General features: G+C 65.1%; 1 protein-coding gene and 1 non-coding gene across 3 annotated transcripts; one reads left to right on the forward strand and one right to left on the reverse strand.

The window, feature by feature from the left end:
• The first annotated feature begins 267 nt into the window (after window positions 1-267).
• Window positions 268-15,634, forward strand: ABCA7 (ATP binding cassette subfamily A member 7). 2 transcript variants are annotated; one of them, XM_030256944.4, is made up of 51 exons: window positions 268-355; window positions 1,705-1,976; window positions 2,092-2,185; window positions 2,390-2,531; window positions 2,613-2,740; window positions 2,805-2,926; window positions 2,998-3,192; window positions 3,270-3,359; window positions 3,458-3,683; window positions 3,769-3,908; window positions 3,985-4,101; window positions 4,223-4,402; window positions 4,479-4,687; window positions 4,779-4,955; window positions 5,147-5,369; window positions 5,473-5,694; window positions 5,805-6,009; window positions 6,078-6,194; window positions 6,348-6,519; window positions 6,669-6,800; window positions 6,887-7,026; window positions 7,102-7,239; window positions 7,347-7,558; window positions 7,676-7,748; window positions 7,978-8,180; window positions 8,289-8,337; window positions 8,552-8,614; window positions 9,029-9,046; window positions 9,193-9,347; window positions 9,434-9,558; window positions 9,631-9,729; window positions 9,906-10,101; window positions 10,207-10,301; window positions 10,479-10,511; window positions 10,842-10,947; window positions 11,030-11,104; window positions 11,289-11,458; window positions 11,525-11,702; window positions 11,786-11,901; window positions 12,054-12,198; window positions 12,286-12,409; window positions 12,498-12,630; window positions 13,338-13,458; window positions 13,558-13,620; window positions 13,697-13,803; window positions 14,047-14,188; window positions 14,257-14,391; window positions 14,468-14,571; window positions 14,682-14,774; window positions 14,853-15,090; window positions 15,165-15,634. In XM_030256944.4, the coding sequence occupies exons 2-51, from the start codon at window positions 1,911-1,913 to the stop codon at window positions 15,303-15,305; spliced, it is 6,747 nt and encodes a 2,248-aa protein (XP_030112804.4). In that variant the 5' UTR covers window positions 268-355; window positions 1,705-1,910; the 3' UTR covers window positions 15,306-15,634. The 2 variants fall into 2 exon arrangements, with proteins under 2 accessions (XP_030112804.4, XP_072775548.1); XM_072919447.1 differs by lacking the exons at window positions 9,029-9,046; window positions 13,558-13,620; window positions 13,697-13,803; ... (4 more) ...; window positions 14,853-15,090; window positions 15,165-15,634 and having other exon boundaries at window positions 13,338-13,554.
• Window positions 15,635-15,896: 262 nt separating this feature from the next.
• LOC115490921 (U6 spliceosomal RNA) lies at window positions 15,897-16,003 on the reverse strand. Its single transcript, XR_003956833.1, has one exon. It is a non-coding gene; the product is annotated as a U6 spliceosomal RNA (small nuclear RNA).
• Window positions 16,004-16,166: the final 163 nt, after the last annotated feature.

Raw genomic sequence — 16,166 nt, forward strand, 5'->3', positions numbered from 1 at the left:
ATAGGATGGGATGGGATGGGATCCATGGGACAGGATACGATGGGACAGGATCCATGGGACAGGATGGGATGGGATCCATGGGATGGGATCCATGGGATGGGATGGGGCGGGACAGGATCCATGGGATGGGATGGGATCCATAGGATGGGATGGCATGGCTTGGCATGGCATGGCATGGGATCCATGGGGTGGGATGGGATGGGGGCGGAGCTCCTACCCCCCCCATGTCCCTGCCCCTTTAAGAGCGGCTCCCGTGACGTCACGCCCACGGCTACTTTGTAGCGCGGGGAGGGCGGGGCCGCGCGCGCCCGGCGGAGCAGCGGGGTCTCTTAAAGGGGCCGCGCAGCAGCAGCAGGTAACGGGGGTCCCGGGCCGGGGGCTGCGAGAGGGGAGAAGAACCAGGGGAGGCTGAGTCCCGGCTGCGGGTCTCGGCCGGATGCGGCCGCTCAGCGTCCCCCGGAGGCTCTTCGTGCCTCTCCGGCCCCCCCCCCACCGAGGCTATCCCCGTGTCCCCAGCGTAGCCCCGAACTGTCCCCATGTCCCCTCGGAACTTTCCGCACTGTCCCTTCGAGCTGTCCCCATGCCCCCCCTGGGTTGTCCGTATCTCTGGTGGGCTGTCCCCCCTTCTTCCCGACCTGTCCGCCCCGCGGTGACTCCGCACCCCGCCCAGAGTGGGGCGAACCGGGCCGGGGGACGCGGGGTCGGAGGGCGCCGGGGCCGGGAGCTGCCGGTCCGGCGGTTGCCGGGGTCGCGGGGTCCACCGAGCTCCCGGCTGCAGCGATGCTGTGTGTTTGTCCTCGTGAGATGAGTGAGCAGATTCCCACGCGAGTCCCCTGGGAGGATCCAGGGAATCCTATGGTTGGTTTGTCCCGAAAAGAGCCGCCGCCCCCGCGGGGCTGGGGCTCCCCCGGACCGGCAGTTCCGCAGCACCCTCCGGTTCCAGCAGCTGGGGACACTCAGACACCTCTGTCTCCCCGTGTCCCCCCACCTGGCAGCTGCTTCTTTCTCCCCGTGTCACCCCATCTGACCCTTGTGCATCCCCGGAGGAATCTTGCCCCCGGACCCACTCGTGTCCGGCCCCGCAGGCCGATTAGGCGGATTTCTCAACTGGGATCCTAATCCCGCTGCCCCGTGCCCGTTTATCCCGGCTGCGCCCGGGACCCGGCTTAGCCCCGGGCGCGGGCGGCGGCGGCGAGCGCGGGGCGGCGGCTGAGTGAGCGGCTCCCCCGGCCCCGGGGAAAAACGAGGGGCAAGTCGGGGGTGGTGGTGGCCGGGGAGCCGCCCCGGCGCTCGGTTCTCCCGGGGCGTGGGCGGGTGCACCGGGCGGAACGCTGCGGGTTGGGTCGTCACCGAGCCGCCTTGGCAGAACTTCGCTGCCGGGCCCCGGAGCTGCTGGCCCCGCTCCAGGGGTGGGTGAATTCCCAGGAACTGGCAGAGACGTGGGTGCTACCCGTGGGAATCCGGGTGTCGGAGCTCGCGCCTCGAGCCCGCTGCACCGGAGCAATTCCGCTCCTGGGCTGATGAGAGCCCCATCCACATCCCTCTCACGGGGAAACTGAGGCACGGGCGGGTCTCAGCCTCTCCTGGGCTGCCCAGCTCGTCCGGAGCTACTCCAGGGGTGCCGGACTGCTCCCTGTGCCCGGCGTGGGCAGTGAATTGTGCTCCTGGGCAGAGCTCATGTCCCATTCTGGTGCTTTTGTTTAGGAAAGAATGTGATTTGAGCCTTTAGCTCCGGAAAGGAGCTTTGCTGTCGGAATGCCGGCCCCGGAGCTCAGCCCTGTGCCCGGCACAGTGCCCGGGGTGTGATAAGCCCCGAAGCAGAAGTGAGAGCGCAGCCGTCACCCTCAGCTTGGGGCTCCCCCCCTGCTCTCACCCGCAGCCGGAGCCGAGCAGGGCCCGCGACCCCCGCGATGGCCGTGGGCACCCAGCTGGGGCTGCTGCTCTGGAAGAACTTCACCTACCGCCGGCGGCAGCGGGTGAGTGGGCGAGAGGGGTGGGGTTACCCAGAGCCGCTGGTGCCTGGCACAGGGGCAGGCAGAGCCCCGGACACTGATGGGGACCGGGAGCCCACCAACCTTGCTTCTCCCGCAGATCCAGCTGGCTATCGAGATCCTGTGGCCCCTCTTCCTCTTCCTTATCTTGGTCTCGGTGCGGCGATCCCACCCGCCCTTCAAGCAGCACGAGTGTGAGTGTTCCCCGCAGGACCTCCTGAGCAGCTAAGACCCCTCTGTGTGCCCCTGTACGGGAGCCCTTCGGGGTGACACGGGGGGGACAAACACGGGAGGTGGTCACAGGGTGGGGGCTCGCTGCCATCTCCCTGCTCGGGTGTGTGTGGGGTCCCGGGGGTCCTGCACTGCCTCCCCCCTGAACCTGCCTCCCTCTCCCTCAGGCCACTTTCCCAACAAGGCGCTGCCGTCTGCGGGAACCCTGCCCTGGCTGCAGGGCATCATCTGCAACTTGAACAACCCCTGCTTTCGGCACCCCACGGCGGGAGAGGCCCCTGGCGTGGTGGGCAACTTCGGTGGCTCCATGTGAGCGGCGGGGCCGGGGGGCTGCGGGGCAGAGCGGGGCTGGGCCGGGGTCTCACTGCCCACCCTTGTCCCGTGTCACAGCGTCTCCCGTCTCCTGAGCGAAGCCCGGCAGGTCCTGCTCCGCGGGCACGGGCAGCGGCTCCTGCGCGGCTTGGCGCGGCTGCTGCCCGCCCTGCGCCGGCTCCGGGACAGCGGGAACCAGCGGAGCGGTGAGCACCGCGGCTGGGGGGTGCCCGGGGAGCCAGACCCTTTGCCTGACCCCTGCTCCCCCAGCTCTGCCGGTGAGGGAGTACTTGAGAGAGGACGAGACCTTCTCCCGGTTCCTGCGGACCAACACGTCTCTGCCCCCGGCGCTGGTGGATGAGCTGATGGGGGCTCGGCTCAGCCCCCGCATCGTGAGTGTCGCCGCGGTGCCCGTCCCGGTGCCCGTCCCGGTGCCCGCATCACGACTGCCTTCTCCTTCCAGTTCTCCCCGGCGAGCCTTCGCCTCCCGCTAAAGGCCCTGGTCTGCGAGGCCTCGGTCCTGGGGGGGTTCCTGGTGGCCGGCGACGCCGACTCCACGCGGAGCCTGCAGCAAGGACTCTGCGCGCTGCCCAGCTCCCAGCTCCGTGCCATGGAGGGCTCCTTCCTCTCCCAGATGGACTTCCCACGACTGCTGACGGTGAGCCCCCAGCGCCGCCGGGTGCTGGAGGCAGAGACCCTTGCAGGGCTGTGACCCCCTCCTCATGCCCCTCGCAGGAGCAGCTGAGCTCAGAGTTGGGTGGAATCGCTGGCACCGTGGAAGCTTTGGGCAGCTTCCTGCGGGATGCAGCATCCCTGATGGAGGAGGTACGCCCCTCATCCCTTGCCCCCTGCCCACCCCCACCGTGCCCCTGGGTGCCCCTGTCCCTCACTGCCCCTCTCCACTCCCATCCCGCTCTCCCCAGGTCTCCTCCATGACCAGCCTGGCCGAGCTGCGTCAGGAGATTGTGGGGCTGAGGGCCCCCAACACCAGCACGGGCACCTTCACAGCTGTGTCACGCATCGCCTGCGGCCACCCCGAGGGTGGGGGGCTCAGGATCCCCTCCCTCAACTGGTACGAGGACAATGATGTCAAAGCCTTCCTGGACCGTAACAGCTCGGAGCAGAGACCCGTGGCCTCGGGCAGCACCAGTGAGTGGGGGGCTGTGGGAGGCTCAGCCAGGGGCTCTGGGGGGCAGTGGGGGCTGCTGGCGAGGGCTCAGCTCTGCACCCCCAGGTCCCTTCTGCCGGGAGCTGCTCCGCAGCCTGGAGTCCAGCCCCCTCTCACAGATCTTCTGGCGGGGGATCAAGCCCCTCTTTGTGGGGAAGATCCTGTACACCCCACCTGGGCCTGGCCCCGACAGTGTCATGGCTGAGGTGAGTGGGGGCTGCGGGGGGCCTGGAGGGGTTTGGGGAGGTCTCATCCTGACCCTGCCTCGCCTCTCTCACACAGGTGAATCGGACCTTCCGGGAGCTGGCGGTGCTGGGGGAGCTGGGGGGTGCCTGGCAGGAGCTGGGACCCCGAATTTACACCATCCTCAACAGTAGCCTGGAGATGCAGGTGCTCCAGGTGTGTGACCCCCGGCTCCTCCCATTGGGAGCAGGGTTGCTGTGGGGTGCAAGATGGGTTGTGCTGGGGGGCAACTGGCCAGGGTGGGTTGCATGGCCTCCCATATCCTGGTGCTTTACAGGATCTGCTGCTGGCCCCGAGCACAGCCCAGCTCCTGGATGGGTTCCTCAATGGCACCTCCTGGAAGCTACCAGAGCTGGTCACATTCCTGACTGGGCCAGCAGGAGGACCAGGCCTCACCTGGCACCAGGTTTATGCTGATGTGGACACAGTCCTGAGCACGCTGTCACAGTTCATGGAGGTGTGTGTCACCCCGCTGTGGGGGGCTGGCCCCTTGCACCGCCACTGCCCACTGAGCCCTACCTGCCCTCCCACAGTGTGTCTGCCTGGACAAGATCGAGGCAGTGGCCACCGAGGAGCAGCTGGTAGCCCGAGCCCTGGAGCTGCTGGAGGAGCAGCAGTTTTGGGCAGCAGTGGTCTTCCAGCCCCCCATCAATGCCACAGCCCCCGGACTGCCACCCCATGTCCGCTACAAAATCCGCATGGACATCGACGACGTCACGAGAACCAACAAGATCAAGGACAGGTTGGGGGATGCCCGTGTCTCCATGGCCAGCCAGGCACCCTGTGCTCATTTCCAGGAGACCTCTGGTCCCAGCACCACGCTCTGCCCGCAGGTTTTGGGACCCAGGCCCCGCAGCTGACCCCTTCAGTGACCTGCGCTACGTCTGGGGGGGCTTTGTCTACATTCAGGACCTGGTGGAGCAGGCGGTGGTGCGGGTGCAGACTGGGGCTGCCCCACGGACGGGGGTCTACGTCCAGCAGATGCCCTACCCCTGCTATGTGGACGATATGTAAGTGGGCAGGGGCAGCCCCAGGCCCTGGGACTGTTGGGTGACCCCCCTGCTGCAATGGGGGATGCATCCAAGCATCCTGCAGCACAGCTGCACCACGGAGCTGGCACAGGGCTGGTCATGCCCTGGTGCCCCAAGAGTGGCCTGAGAGTGTTGAGCTAAGGGTGGAATGGTTGGTGGTATCTCCTCAGGTTCTTGAGGGTCCTGAACCGCTCGCTGCCTCTTTTCATGATACTGGCCTGGATCTACTCAGTGGCCATGATCATCAAGGGGGTGGTGCACGAGAAGGAGACACGTCTCAAGGAGACCATGAAGACCATGGGGCTGAGCAGCGGGATCCTGTGGCTCAGCTGGTTCCTCAGCAGCTTCATCCCCTTCCTCCTCAGCTCTGCCCTCCTTGTCCTCATCCTCAAGGCAGGTTGCAGGTCTCAGGGGACAGCATGGGTGACACAGGGAACATCAGGGCTGGGAGCCAGCATGGGAGGCTCCACAGGCTCCAACCTGCCTCCATCCACAGCTGGGAAACATCCTGCCCTACAGCGACCCAGCAGTCATCTTCCTCTTCCTCAGCACCTTCTCTGTGGCCACCATCAGCCAGTGCTTCCTCATCAGCACCTTCTTCCCCCGTGCCAACCTGGCCTCGGCGTGCGGTGGCATCATTTACTTCTCGCTGTACCTGCCCTACGTGCTGTGCGTCGCCTGGCGCGACTACGTCACCTTCCCAATCCGTGTCCTCGTGGTGAGCCCGCAGCTGCCCCTCTGCAGTGCCCCTGCTGCTCTGGCTGGGGGGCTTTGGGCTGCACCCCCCAGGCCAATCTTTGCCCACACTGCCGTTCTCGCTGTCCTCAGAGCCTGCTGTCCCCCGTGGCCTTCGGCTTCGGCTGCGATTACTTCTCCCTCCACGAGGAGCAGGGGGTGGGCATCCAGTGGCACAACCTGGCTGCCAGCCCCGTGCCAGGAGACCCCTACAGCTTCGGTGCAGCCATGGGGCTGCTGCTGCTGGACGCTGTCCTCTACGGCCTGGCCACCTGGTACCTCGAGGGGGTCTTCCCAGGTGAGTGCAGCTCCCCTGACCCCCAGCTGCCACTCAGCCCTGGCCCCACTTAACCCCTTCTGCTGCAGGTCAGTACGGGATCCCCAAGCCCTGGAATTTCCCCTTCCTGAAGAGCTACTGGTTTGGAGAGTCACCCTCATCTGGGCACTCCCTGTACCACGCCAGCCCCCACACTGCACCCCAGGGTGAGTCCCTGCCCACCCTGGAGCTGCGTGGCTGAGGGCAGTGGCCATGGTGCAGGGCTGGAGCCCTCCAGCCCTGGCCTTGGTCCCCAGAGGAAGGTCCTGCACCCCAGCAAGGGGTCCTGGCTGGGGATGTGACCCCTTGGTGGCTTCCAGTGCTGGTGGAGGAGCCGCCTGCCGACCTCCAGCCCGGCGTCTCCATCCGCAACCTGGTGAAGGTCTATGGCAGCAGCAGCCGTGCCGCTGTCAATGGGCTGAGCCTGGACTTCTACGAGGGGCAGATCACATCCTTCCTGGGCCACAACGGCGCTGGAAAGACCACCACCATGTGAGCCACAGAGGGGCTGCATGGCCATGGCTGGGGACAGGAGCTGAGCCTGACCCTGTCCCCACCTGGTCCCCACACAGGACAGGGTACACTGGCCCCAAGCCCTGCTGCCCCTATGCTCCATGACCCGCTTTTCTCACCACTTCCAGGTCCATCCTGACTGGCCTCCTGCCCCCCACCTCGGGCACTGCCTACATCCTGGGCTGGGACATCCGCTCTGACATCGACAGCATCCGCAAATCCATGGGGATGTGTCCCCAGCACAACGTGCTCTTTGACATGTAGGCAGGGCTGGGGTGCCGTGGGAGTGAAGCGATCGCTCCGTCCCTGCGCCCCTCACCCTGCCTTTTTCCCCCCGTCCCCACAGCCTGACGGTGGAGGAGCACATCTGGTTCTACGGGCGGCTGAAGGGGCGCTCGGAGCAGCAGGTGCAGGAGGAGATGGAGCAGCTGCTGCAGGACACGGGGCTGCCCCACAAGCGCCAGGAGCAGACCAGGAACCTCTCGGGTGCGTGTGGGGTCAGGCTGGGTGCCCGGGCGGGGCTCGCTGGCCCCGAGCCCCCCCAACGCTGTCCCTCTGCAGGTGGCATGCAGAGGAAGCTCTCGGTGGCCATCGCCTTCGTGGGCGGCTCCCGGGTGGTCATCCTGGACGAGCCCACGGCCGGCGTCGACCCCTTCTCCCGCCGCAGCATCTGGGAGCTGCTGCTCAAGTACCGCACAGGTCGGGGCTGGGGGTCCCCGCTTCACCCTCTGGGGTGAGCAGGGGGCTGTGCTGGTGGGGAGAACCTCGGGCAGGGGGTTGGGGTCAAGCCCGTTCCCGGTCCTCAGGCCGCACCATCATCCTGTCCACCCACTACATGGACGAGGCGGAGCTGCTGGGGGACCGCACGGCCATCATCTCCCAGGGCCAGCTCTGCTGCTGCGGGTCCCCCCTCTTCCTCAAGGCCAGGCTTGGCACCGGCTACCACCTCACCCTGGTGAAGCGGGACAGGAGCGGCACAGGCGGCACCACTGGCACCGTCCCCGGTGCCACCAAAAAGGTGGGTCCCTGATGATCATCCCCCGAAGGGCAGCCACTGTGTCCATCCTGGGTACTGGGGGGCACTGGGGCCAGGTCCTGCTGTGGGGTGCCAGGCTCCAGCCACCCTTTCCTGCAGGATGGCAGTGACTCGGAGCACAGCAGTGACACAGGCCTGGGCAGCGAGCGGGGCAGTGACGCCAGCGCCGTGGGTGAGAGTTCTGTCCCCTCACAGTGCCACCCCAGCTGCTCCCCAAACATCCCCCGCCAGCCAGGGGGGCTGGGGGTGCACAGCCCTGCATCTGGAGGTGCAGAGGGGGATCTCATCCCCTCCATCTCCCCGGGGACCCTCGGGCTGGGATGCCAGGCACGTGGAGCTGTGGCCAGCTGTGCCAGCCTGTGGCTCCTGCCCCGGGTCTCCAGCCCTCCCCATCCCTCCAGATGTGGCCCAGCTGTTGGCGCTGATCCAGAAGCTGGTCCCTGGTTCCCGGCTGGTGGAGGACATTGGGCACGAGGTGCTCTTTGTCCTGCCCTACAGCGGGGCCAGGGACGGGGCCTTCGGCGAGCTTTTCCGCGAGCTGGACGCACGCCTGGGGGAACTGGGGGTCTCCAGCTACGGCATCTCTGACACCACCCTGGAAGAGGTACCCAGGGGGGCTGTGCTCGAGGGGCTCCCAAGGTGACCAGGGGGTTTCCCTCACTGGGCTGTGGGTGCTGGTGTGTGTTTAACACCAGCTCTCCCACACCCCCAGATCTTCCTGAAGGTTGCTGAGGACACAGCGCTGGACACTGACACCACGGGTAAAACCCCTCAGTCCTGGTTGGAGCTGAGCTCTGGGGTACAGGGAGGGCTGGGGGGGTGCTCAGCAGCCCAGAGCAGAGGGGTGGGGTGCCCCCAGCACCCTGTGTGTCTCTGCCAGGGCTGGGGGCCCTGCTGGGAGCACCTGTGGATGCAGAGAGGTGTCACAGCCTGTGGCCTTGGTCCTGCCCTAGCATCTTGTCCTCGTTTTGTCAGGCACCATGAAAGGAGCAGTCCCTGGCGAGATGGGGGATGGGGATGTGGCCGATGGAGAGATGGGTAAGGACGGGGGAGGTGGGAAGTTTTTGCTGAGTGCTCCCCACCTCCAGCCCCTGGGCTGGGGTGATGGCACATGTCCATCCCAGCAGGCATCCCTTGGGCACGTGGCCCTTCAAGCAGGGGGATATGAGGGACCCTCGTGCAGCACAGCTACCTCCCAGTTTTGGGGTGTCCCCAGAGCCAAGATCTGCAATGAGGATGGGTTTGGGGAAGCCCAGCTCTGTGCAGGAGTTGGGATGGGATATGAAATCCCAGGGGGCATATCCAGCCCCTTTATCCTGGAGGGATAACTGGCATGGGGACAGCCAGGGGTGTCTGGGGTGGGGCTGTGATGGTTTGGGGCACCAGCTCTGCCCTGGGTGGGCGCTGACCCCCGCGCTGCTGTAACCCCTCTCTCCTCTCCTTTACATTGAGCCAAAGGAGCCCGCCGAGGTAGGAGCTGGGGGCTGTTTTGGGGGGCTGGGGGCTCCTGCATGCAGCATCCCGTCCCTGCTGGGGTGGGGGGATGCCCCTGCCAGCACCATTCCCTGCCCCCCGGCTGGCACGAGTCCCTTGCCGACCCGTCTGTGCCCCGGCAGCGGAGGAGCCCCGGGAGACAGACCTGCTGCGGGGGGCAGCGGGGCCGGTCTGCGGCAGGGTGCGGGGCTGGGCGCTCACCTGCCGCCAGCTCCGCGCTCTCTTCACCAAGAGGATGCTCCACGCCCGGCGCAGCACCCGCGGGTTCTTCGCGCAGGTGGGGCCGCGGGGAGGGGATGGGGCAGGGCACGGGGCAGGGTGGGACAAAGCCCACCCTGATCTTCCCAACCTCGGCCTCCTCAGATCGTCCTCCCCGCCGTCTTCGTCTGCATCGCGCTGCTCTTCAGCCTCATCGTGCCGCCCTTCGGGAAGTACCCGCCGCTGCAGCTCCAGCCCTGGATGTACGGCCAGCAGTTCACCTTTGTCAGGTGTGTCCCCAACCCTCTGCTCGTGTCCTTGGTCCCCTGGTGCCACCAGCTCACTCCCGTGTCTCCTGGCAGCAACGACGCCCCGGGAGACCCGGACACTGCCCGGCTGCTGGAGGCACTCCTGGCCGAGCCCGGCTTTGGCACCAAGTGCATGAAGGAAGAGGGGAAGGCGTGAGTGTCCATGGGGCAGCCGGGCTTTGGCCCCACCTCGGTGCCCACCTGCCCACGGAGCAGCTCTGCCACCGGGTGTGATGCTGCGGGGTGCCCACGGTGGGTCCCGGTGTCCCTGGCTCACACCAGGCTGGTAACGGGAGTGTTTCTCTCTCTCTCTCTCTCGCTGGTGCCAGGACAGGGCTGTGCCCACCAGCTTCCCACCCCGATGGCTTCTCAGCCCCCTCAGCCCCCCCGTCCCTGCTGGAAGTGCTGCAGCGTGGGAACTGGACACGGGCCCAGCCATCCCCCCCGTGTCAGTGCAGCGGGCCAGGGGCACACAGGATGCTGCCTGAGTGTCCTGAGGGGGCCGGGGGGCTCCCACCTCCCCAGGTAACCCCCGCCCCAGGGCTGTGTCACTGCTGCCAGTGGGGCAGGTGATGCTCTGGGGATGCCACAGGGCTGCATGTCCATCCAGCCCATCTGTCCATCCCACAGGTGCAGAGGGGCACAGGGGACATCCTTCAGAACCTGACGGGCAGGAACATCTCTGACTACCTGGTGAAGACCTATCCCCAGATCATCCGTCAGGAGTGAGTGCTGGGGCTGGCAACACCAGGGGCACTGTGGGGACACCCAGGGAACACCCCAGGGACACCCAGGGGAAGGGGACACTGCTGGGGACATGTGGCTGGGTGGGCAGGTGCTGCCCTAATGTCCCCTCGGGGGGTTTCTCTCTCCTCTGAGTCCCCCCACCTCATTTCTTTCAGGCTGAGGAACAAGAAGTGGGTGAATGAGCAGAGGTGAGCTGGGCAGGGGCTGGGGCCTGGCACAGCCAGGGAGGGAGGGAGACAGGAGATCCCTGGTGGGTTTGGGGAGAGCATGAGTGGTCCCTGGGCAGAGCCATCATCCAGGTGCCTTCAGCCCTCCACTGTGTGTCCCTTACTCTGGCACCTGGGTGAGTGGGGGGTTGAGTTGGCACAAGGCTGGGAGTGAGGAATGGGGGTCAGTTTTCATAGAATTGTAGAATCTTCCGGGGTGGAAGGGACCCACGTGGATCCTCAAGCCCAGTTCCTGGCACACTGGCAGTGGGAGTCTCTCTGGCAGGTTTGGGAGCCCCATTTCTCCTGCAGGTACGGTGGCTTCTCCCTGGGTGCTGGCAGCTCCCAGGCCCTGCCGTCAGCAGCAGAGGTGGATCAGGCAGTGCTGGAGCTCCGGGTGCTGCTCAACATCACCCTGGTACAGCTGGACTCAGCCCCTGGCTCAGCTCTGGGGTCCCAGTGCTGGGAGACCCCTCCTCACCCTGTGTGTCTGCACCCAGGGCAGCCCCTCGGATCGGCTCCTGGCCAACCTCAGCCGCTTCATTGAGGGTTTGGATGCCCGCAGGAATATCAAGGTGTGCCAGGGCTGAGGGATGTGACAGTGGTGTCCCCTCAAGGGGTGGAGCAGCCCGAGAAGGCCTGAGCATGGCTGGGGCTGGAGGGGAGCAGGAGCCCAGTGGGGAGTGGGGGTCCTCGTGGTGGGAGCAGTGCCAGGTTGGGTGGGGGGCTCTGAGCTGCCTGGCCCTCCCCACGTTGCAGGTCTGGTTCAACAACAAGGGCTGGCACGCCATGGTCTCCTTCCTCAACGTGGCCAGCAATGGGCTGCTGCGAGCCCGGCTGCCCCCCGGCACTGACCCCACACGCTTCGGCATCACGGCCACCAACCACCCCCTGAACCTCACCAAGGAGCAGCTCTCCGAGGCCGCCCTGTGAGTGTGGGGACGGGGGTCCCGCAGCCCCCTCTGGCCCCCGCTGAGCTCTCCCCTCCTCGGCAGGATGGCCACCTCTGTGGATGTGCTGGTGTCCATCTGCGTGATCTTCGCCATGTCCTTCATCCCGGCCAGCTTCGTCGTCTTCCTCATCGAGGAGCGAGTCAGCAAGGCCAAACACCTTCAGTTTGTCAGCGGGATGAAGCCCATCACCTACTGGCTGGGCAACTTTGCCTGGGACATGGTGGGCATGGGGATGGGCACAGGGACCAGTTCCAAGGGGTCTGGTTCCACCCTGACCCTTTTCTTGCTTTTCCATCCCCACAGTGCAACTACCTGGTCCCCGCCCTGCTGGTCATCCTCATCTTCCTCTGCTTCCAGCAGGAATCCTACGTGTCCTCAGCCAACCTGCCCTCCCTGGTGCTGCTGCTGCTGCTCTACGGGTGATGGGGCAGCAGAGCCCAGCAGGGGCGAGGGGGTTGTGGGGCTGGGGGCAGCGGGGGTGAGGGGTTGTGGTGCTTGGGAGGGTGGGTGCACTCTCAAGCCCCCCAGGTCGGGAGGTGCGCCTCAGCCAGCCCCTGCTCTCCCCCTGCAGATGGTCCATCACCCCCCTGATGTATCCAGCCTCCTTCCTCTTCAGCATCCCCAGCACCGCCTACGTGGCCCTGACCTGCATCAACCTCTTCATCGGCATCAACGGCAGCGTGGCCACCTTTGTGCTGGAGCTCTTCGTGGACCAGGTGAGCCTTGGGATGTCCTGCACCCCCCATCCCTTCCCTGCAGCGCCAGTGCCAGCTCCCCCAGCCCTCTCCTTGCTGCCCCATCAGAACCTCAATGACATCAACCGAGTCCTGAAGAAGGTTTTCCTCATCTTCCCCCACTTCTGCTTGGGCCGAGGCCTCATTGACATGGTGAAGAACCAGGCAATGGCTGATGCCTTTGAGAGGTTTGGTGAGTCCAGGGATGTCAGGGCTGCTCACCCTCCCCAGAGCCCAGCACAGGGGTCCCCTATTCCTACAGCCCCTCTGGCTGCTTGCAGGGGACAAGCGCTTCGTGTCCCCCCTATCCTGGGACCTGGCAGGGAAGAACATGTTTGCCATGGCCATCGAGGGCATCGTCTTCTTCCTCTTCACCCTCCTGCTGCAGTACCACCGCTTCTTCCTGCGCCTGGGGTGAGCACTGGCCGGGGGTACAGAATCCCAGAATCACTGAGAATCAGAATCCCAGAATCCCAGAATCACTGAGAGTCAGAATCCCAGAATCACTGAGAATCAGAATCACTGAAAATCAGAATCACAGAATCTCAGAATCACTGAGAATCAGAATTCACAGAATCACCAGGCTGGGAAGAGACCTTGAAGATCATCAAGTCCATCCCATGTCCTAACACCACCTCAACTAGATCATGGCACTGAGTGCCACATCCAGGCTTTTTTTATACACATCCAGGGATGGTGATTCCACCACCTCCCTAGGCAGATGATTCCTCTACTTGATCATTCTTCCCATAAAACACTTTTTCCTAATATCCAACCGAGATTTCACTTGATGGAGCTTGAGACTGTGTCCTCTGGTTCTCTCAGTGCTGCCTGGAGAAAGAGCCCAATGCCACCTGACCACAGCCACCTTTCAGGGAGTTGTAGAGAGTGATAAGGTCACCCCTGAGTCTCCTTTTCTCCAGGCTAAACAACCCCAGCTCCTTTAGTCATTCCTTATAGGACTTGTGTTCCAAGCCCCTCACCAGCCTTGTTGCCTTTCTTTGGATGTGTTCAAGCGTATCAATGTCCTTCCTAAACTGGGTACAGAACTGGACACAGTACCCTGAGGGTGCTCAGGGGCATGGACAGCCCTGGATGTGCCCTTGCCACTGTTTCCACAGCCCACGGGCTCTGGAGCTGCCCTCGCTGGGAGATGAGGACCAGGACGTGGCCAGGGAGCGGGCGAGGGTGGGCAGCATCTCCCCACACGGCCACCTCCTGCTTCTGAAGGACCTGACCAAGGTGGGTGCGTGGGGCTGGACCCTGTGGTGAGCTCCAGCCCAGCCAGAGCCCCTGGCCGAGGCAGGAGGGAGCAGCCAGGGCCGCCTCTCCTCCGTGCAGGTGTATCGGCACAGAAAGGCTCCGGCCGTGGACCGGCTCTGCGTGGCCATCCCCCCCGGAGAGGTGAGGGGCAGAAGGACAGACAGATGGCTCTGTGGGCAGGGCCAGGGCTGCCAGTGACACTGCTCTGCCCCCACAGTGCTTTGGCCTCCTGGGGGTGAACGGGGCCGGGAAAACGTCCACCTTCAAGATGCTGACAGGGGACACAGAGGTGACGCTGGGGGAGGCCTGGTTGAAGGGGCACAGGTGGGTGAATGCAGGGACTCCACGGCTTGGGTCCCTCTCCATGCCTCCGCAGCATCATCTCTGTCCCCACCCTGTGCTCTTCCTGCCCCTTTGCCCTGCAGCTTGCTTCATCCTCATCCCTACAGCTGCTTGTCCCTATTCCCACGAATATCCCTGGCACATGTCCCCATCCTGCAGTGCTCACCTCTCCCTGTCCCATGCTCTCCTGTCCCCATCCTGTGCTCACCTGTGCCCATCCCACAGCGTGCTCACCGACCTCCAGTCAGTCCACCAGCACATGGGGTACTGTCCCCAGTTTGACGCCATCACGGACCTGCTGACAGGGCGGGAGCACCTGGAGTTCTACAGCCGCCTGCGTGGGATCCCGGAGGAGGAGACCCCCAGGGTAGGGCCTGTCCCCTGTCCTCCCAGCCCAGGGGCAGCCCCCAGCCTCACCCCCTCTGTGTCTCGCAGGTGGCTCAGTGGGGCATCACTGCTCTGGGGCTGGGCCCGCACGCAGACCGCCCGGCGGGCAAGTACAGCGGGGGCAACAAACGCAAGCTGTCCACGGCCATCGCCCTCCTCGGCTGTCCCCCTGTGGTTTTCCTGGTGAGGAGGGCAGTGGGAGGCCCCACGGCAGCACCAGGGTCCTGCCCAGGCTGACCCCGGGCCGGGACCGTTGCAGGATGAGCCCACAACGGGGATGGACCCACAAGCCCGGAGGTTCCTGTGGGAGCGCATCCTTGGCGTTATCCGGGACGGCCGATCCGTGGTGCTCACATCCCACAGGTGAGTCCCCACTGGGGCCTGCAGCCCCTCAGAGGGGAGCACCCCATTGCTGTGGGAACCCCCTAGAGGGGAGTCGCTCTGCCCTGGGGGGCTCACACGTGTCCCCCCAGCATGGAGGAGTGTGAGGCGCTCTGCACCAGGATGGCCATCATGGTCAACGGCCGCTTCCGCTGCCTGGGCAGCGTCCAGCACCTCAAGAACAGGTATTTCGGGGGGTAAGGGGGTCTCCTGAGGGTGGTGGCCACGGCCAGTCCTCACAGCGGTGTCCCCTGTCCCCGCAGGTTTGGGGATGGGTACACGGTGGTGGTGCGGGCGGGGGGCCCTGGCCCAGCGGCGGTGCAGAAACTGCTGCAGCAGCACTTCCCCGGCATCGTGCTGCGGGAGCAGCACGGGGGGCTGCTGCAGTACCACCTGCCCGCCCGTGTCGCCTCCCTGGCCACCGTCTTCAGCCTTCTGGCCGCCCACCGTGGCCCCTGCCACATCGAGGACTACTCCGTGTCCCAGACCACGCTGGACCAGGTGACAGGGGAGGCGGTGTGGGGGCGTGCTGGCCCTGTCCCACGGTGCTGTCTCTCATCCTGCCGTTCCTGCAGGTCTTCATGCACTTTGCCCAGGAGCAGAGCGATGGGGACGCTGGGGAGGTCACAGCCCCGGGTCAGGATGCGGCCCCCAGCCCCGGGGGGATGCTGAGCAGGTTCCTGGAGGACGACAGCTACCAGGAGAGCGCTGTCTGAGTTAGCCATGGTGTCCTGTGGACCCCCAGAGCCACCTCCCTGCTTGTCACCGCAGCACGAGCATGGGTCACAGGGCTTTAGGGTACTGCAGCCCCCCGGAGCTGCACAGACGAATCCTGGGCACATCCTGCCCGCTGGCACGGTGTCACCATCTGACGGGACAGTGGGTGCTGGGCAGGGCTCAGAGTGCCAGGACGGAGCTGGCCCCGGCTTCCTGCGGGGGGCTGAGCTGGATGGGGGGTCTGGGGCTGGCCTTGGGACCCCGCTGCTCCCCACCGGAGCCGAGCTTGCTGTAACAGAGCAATTCAATAAAAAATAAAAACCCGCGGTACAGCCGGTGGGCTCCATTCCCCTCGCCAGAACGCGACCGCGGTGCGGGACAGGGCGGGCGTAGGCACAACGGTCCATAAAAAACTTTTCCTAATATCCAACCTCAATTCCCCTTGAGGCCAGCTCCTCTGCTTCTCTCAGTTGCTGCCTGGAAACCTGTGGGTTGATTCCTTGGGGGCTCCCCCGACCTCGCGGGGGGCTGGGGCACCCCGGGGCGACAAAAAGGTCCTCCCGGGGAGGGGTTTGAGACCGTGCCCGGCGAAAAATATGGAACGCTTCACGAATTTGCGTGTCATCCTTGCGCAGGGGCCATGCTAATCTTCTCTGTATCGTTCCAATTTTAGTATATGTGCTGCCGAAGCGAGCACGAACTGCTGTGGACCCACAGCGGTATTTAAACCTCCCACAACTGATAATTTTTCCCGTAGAACGAGCTGGCTTTTTTTCTCGGTCCTTGCATTTATCTTCAGAGAATCACTCTCCCAGGAGCTGCGTGCTGATTTTTCATTCCAAATCTTCCGCTTTGTTGAA

The sequence above is a fragment of the Taeniopygia guttata genome, chromosome 28 (genome assembly GCF_048771995.1).
Source record: "Taeniopygia guttata chromosome 28, bTaeGut7.mat, whole genome shotgun sequence".
NCBI classification, from domain to species: domain Eukaryota; kingdom Metazoa; phylum Chordata; class Aves; order Passeriformes; family Estrildidae; genus Taeniopygia; species Taeniopygia guttata.

Bases quoted from the DNA above. Each gene is read 5' to 3' on its own strand.
- ABCA7 (XM_030256944.4), top strand. From the start codon at position 1,911: ATGGCCGTGGGCACCCAGCTGGGGCTGCTGCTCTGGAAGAACTTCACC. The intron at 7,749-7,977 runs GTGAGAGTTCTG...CCATCCCTCCAG, and splicing joins CAGTGACGCCAGCGCCGTGG to ATGTGGCCCAGCTGTTGGCG. The intron at 15,091-15,164 runs GTGACAGGGGAG...CCGTTCCTGCAG, and splicing joins CCCAGACCACGCTGGACCAG to GTCTTCATGCACTTTGCCCA.